The sequence below is a fragment of the Octopus bimaculoides genome, chromosome 14 (genome assembly GCF_046866305.1).
Source record: "Octopus bimaculoides isolate indiv1 chromosome 14, ASM4686630v1, whole genome shotgun sequence".
Taxonomy (NCBI): Eukaryota; Metazoa; Mollusca; class Cephalopoda; order Octopoda; family Octopodidae; genus Octopus; species Octopus bimaculoides.
Window position 1 is genome coordinate 23,365,510 of NC_142941.1, and position 3,840 is coordinate 23,369,349.

The 3,840-nt window shown below is 36.0% G+C and overlaps 1 protein-coding gene across 3 annotated transcripts in view; it reads left to right on the forward strand.

Moving 5' to 3' along the window:
- Positions 1 to 3,627, forward strand: part of LOC106884035 (uncharacterized) — a 15,962-nt gene extending 12,335 nt beyond the window's left edge. For all 3 annotated transcript variants that reach the window (XM_089362539.1, XM_014935243.2, XM_089362540.1), the window contains one exon: positions 1,410 to 3,627. In XM_089362539.1, the coding sequence (XP_089218665.1) occupies positions 1,766 to 3,331 (1,566 nt within the window). In that variant the 5' untranslated portion in view covers positions 1,410 to 1,765 and the 3' untranslated portion in view covers positions 3,332 to 3,627. The remainder of the gene's footprint in view (positions 1 to 1,409) is intronic.
- The last annotated feature ends 213 nt before the right edge of the window (positions 3,628 to 3,840 follow it).

Genomic DNA, 3,840 nt, shown 5'->3' on the forward strand with positions numbered 1-3,840 from the left:
GTATGTTATTCCACTATACTGCTGCAATATTGTATTTTCATGCGCAGAATTCTACTTTTTCATTACTAAACTGCTTTAAAATATCTTTTTTCTATAAAGTCTTGTAAATTAGGGAAGCTTCTTATGCAAGAGTGTGTCTTATGTGCCACCAAGTTTGGTGTATATATATGTGTGTGTCTGAAGCCACATAGCTCAGTGGTTAGAGCATAGGGCTCACAGTCATGAGGTAGTGAGTTTGATTTCTGGACTGTGCTGTGTGTTGTATTCTTGAGTAAGACACTTTATTTCATGTAACTCCAGTTCACTCAACTGTAGAAATGAGTTGCGATATCAGTGGTGCCAAGCTGTATCAGCCTTTGTCTTTCCCTTGGATAACATTGGTGGCATAGAGAGGGGAGGCCGGTATGCATGGCTGACTGTTGGTCTTCCATAAACAATCTTGCCCAGATTTGTGCCTTGGAGGGTAACTTTCTAGGTACAATCCCATGGTCATTCAAGACTGAAGGGGGTCCTTTACCCATTATCCTGTGTGTGTGTAAATTACATTGTGTAACACACATTTTGTCCTTGGGTAATAACTTATTTCCATTTGCTTACCCCTAGAAAGTATGAAAAATGGCTAATATTTCCTTCAAACTTTGCTTTTGCTATGATATTTATTTAAGCCCCAAAGAATCCCTCTCAACATGAGGCTCTGATGCTCCCCCACTACTCCTGCTCATGACCAGAGATGCACATATTGTCAGCCACTAAGGGACATACTCAACTTGTTAAGCTCAAGTAACTGACAAGCATATCTGTAGTATTGAGCAGAAGATTTGTTGTAATGATATTTCTGCTTCAGCAACACAGCACTGAGTCTGTCTGAAATGTAATGGAAAATAGTTCAGTTACAAAACATTGATGTGCAGGTCACAAAAGCAAAGTTAGAAGGGAATAGTAGTCATTTCCTTTGATTTCTAGATAGAAGCAAATAGAAAATAACACTGAATGACCAAACATAAAAAAAAAAAAAAATTGTGAGTGTTAGCCCACACAAAAGAATTTGCCTTCTCTAAAGTCACTACAGTGATTTATTGTTTTCCGAAGCTACTGATTCTATACCTAATCTCGCCAAATGCATCACTCATCTCATTATTTATTCCACCAAATTCAGTTCTTTTACATTTCTTAGCTCCTCACATGGAGATTTTTGTTTTAGCAACTTCAACCGGAACATATTAATCTTTTCTGTTTGAGAAAACTTGTTATTTATGCGACTATTGAATAACTATTAGCATAAGTCAATAACTTTACCATGATAAAAATAAATTGAAGCTGACATTAGTACTTTGATATTGTTTTTTTTATTTTTATTTTTTTATTTTGTAATAATAAGGTTTCTGAAATTTTCTTTCTATTTGTTTCAGGTATATATATTGACTTTTGGATGTAAACCCTTTTGCTGTCTTTGGGAAATGAGCAAATTATTCATAAAAAACAATGCATCTCGCTATAAAGAAATCATTTCTTACCAAAGATTGGATTTGGGGATCTCAGAATTTGAAAGCCATTTTTGCAAAGTTGTAGGAAATTAAAAAAAAAAAAAAAAAAAAACCAACTTTCTCTCTCTCACACACACACACAGACACACTGTATACTTAAATTTCACACCTCTATATATATGAAAAAACAAACCCCTTAAATGTAGGTGCAGCATTTAAATCAGTACTATTAATTGAGAGGCTGCACTGTAATTATTTCTGTATTTAATTTTGAGCTTACTATGTATTCAGTTCAGAATGTGTATCAAGTTGGAAATCAGTTCTTCGAAAATTACTCTCTTTGTCACAACAACAATGAAAACCCAATAAATAACAAAATAACAGCTAGCACTTCTGTAACTGCTCCATCCTTTGTTGACCACACTGCTTCTCTTGCAAAAAATGATATTCATGGTGGTAATCGATTTCACACAAGTTTGCCAGTAGAAAACAAGAGACCTTTTAAATGTAACATATGCCGTAAAGGGTTTTCACGGAAAGCTAATTTAAGCAATCATGAAAAGGCTCCAAGTGATGAAACTCATTTTACATGTGATTTTTGCATGAAAGCTTTCTCACAGCGTGCTGAGCTACGAAGTCATGAACTTATACATAAAGGGATAAAATCTTTAGAGTGTCCCTACTGTGGAAGACGTTTTACTCACCAAGCCACTTTGATTAATCACACTCGAACTCATACAGGAGAACGACCGTACAAATGTGTTGTGTGTGAGCGTTGTTTTACGCATCAAAGTACGCTGCGTAATCATATGCGCACACACACTGGTGAGAGACCATTTGTTTGTGTTATTTGTTTACGAGCATTTTCACATCGAAGCACACTTATTAACCACGAAAAAGTACATACAGGAGAGAAAGCTTACCAGTGTTCTATTTGTTCTAAGTTGTTTGCACACAAAACAACTCTTAAGAATCACGAACAAATACATACGGGTATAAAGCGACACAAATGTAATATATGTCATAAATTGTTTACCCATAAGAGTACTCTACGCAATCACCTGCACACACATTCTGGGGAAAAACTCTTCAAATGCTTGATTTGTTTGAAACCATTTGCTCATAAAAGTACCCTTCGGAATCACCAGCAAACACATTTGGCTGCCGGCATGCGTCGCACATTTGCAAAAAAAGTAAAACCTTTTAACTGTGGCTTCTGTAACAAAGGGTTTTTATTAGAAAGTTCTTTACGAAATCACGAACAAAGTCATCTTCACAATCCTGCTCCTGAACCTCCAGTTGTTAATCAAGCACCAACAATGATGAGCACACCTGTGAACCAGCATAATCATCCAAATCCTGAAAGAGAAGCTAATTCGGATCAGATGTCACAACAAGTACCACACCAGGTACCAGCACAGTCTACAGTGTCACTAGATCCCAAAGCAACTAAGGCGTTTGCCTGTGGTATATGTGGCAAGCTGTTTTCTCAACAGAGACAAATGCTCAATCATGAGCAAACTCATGCACATGTACAAACGGATGGGACAAAACTGATGCGTAATAGTGACAAACTATTTCAATGTGGGGTTTGTATGCGAGTATTTGCACATCAAAGCACATTACGTAATCACAGCCGTATACACACAGGTGAGAAACCATATCAGTGCCGCTATTGCATTCGGGCATTTGCGCATCAGAGTACGCTACGTAACCATGAACGCATACACACTGGGGAACGCCCTTACACTTGCGATATTTGTCATCGCTGTTTCTCTCATCAGACAACACTTAATAACCATAAACGAACTCATAAAAATGAATCTATTTCTCTTTGCCAATTGTAGACTTCTGGTGCAGGGAATGGATGTTAATGTTGTGAAGTAATGAGTGTTTGTCACATAAACAGATTTGGGTTGATACAATTTGATAGTGCAATCTCAAATCTCAGTTAGTCTTTCAGTTGTATTGATTACTTTGTTTCCTCAATTTCCATTCCACCTCTCTTACTCTCCACCCCACTCTCTCTCTCATGAGTAATGTTATGATTGTTCTCTTCTCTTTTCAAGTATTCCTCTAATTCTTTGCTGGAACAAGAATAAAACCTTTAAAAAGTTTTTGGTTTAAAACTTTTTCAAATGTTGACCAGCTTTAAATTTATTTATTGCAGAAATATATGTGTGTGTGTATGAATTATGCATGTACGTGTGTGTGTTATATATGTATCAAATGGGATTTATGTTTATATTTATTTTCACTTTTTATACACTTTGCATTTTTATTTCTAAAACGGAAGGAAATTTGTTTTTGCTTGTTTTTGATTTTACTATAAATCTAGGTTTGCTACAAATCTGAT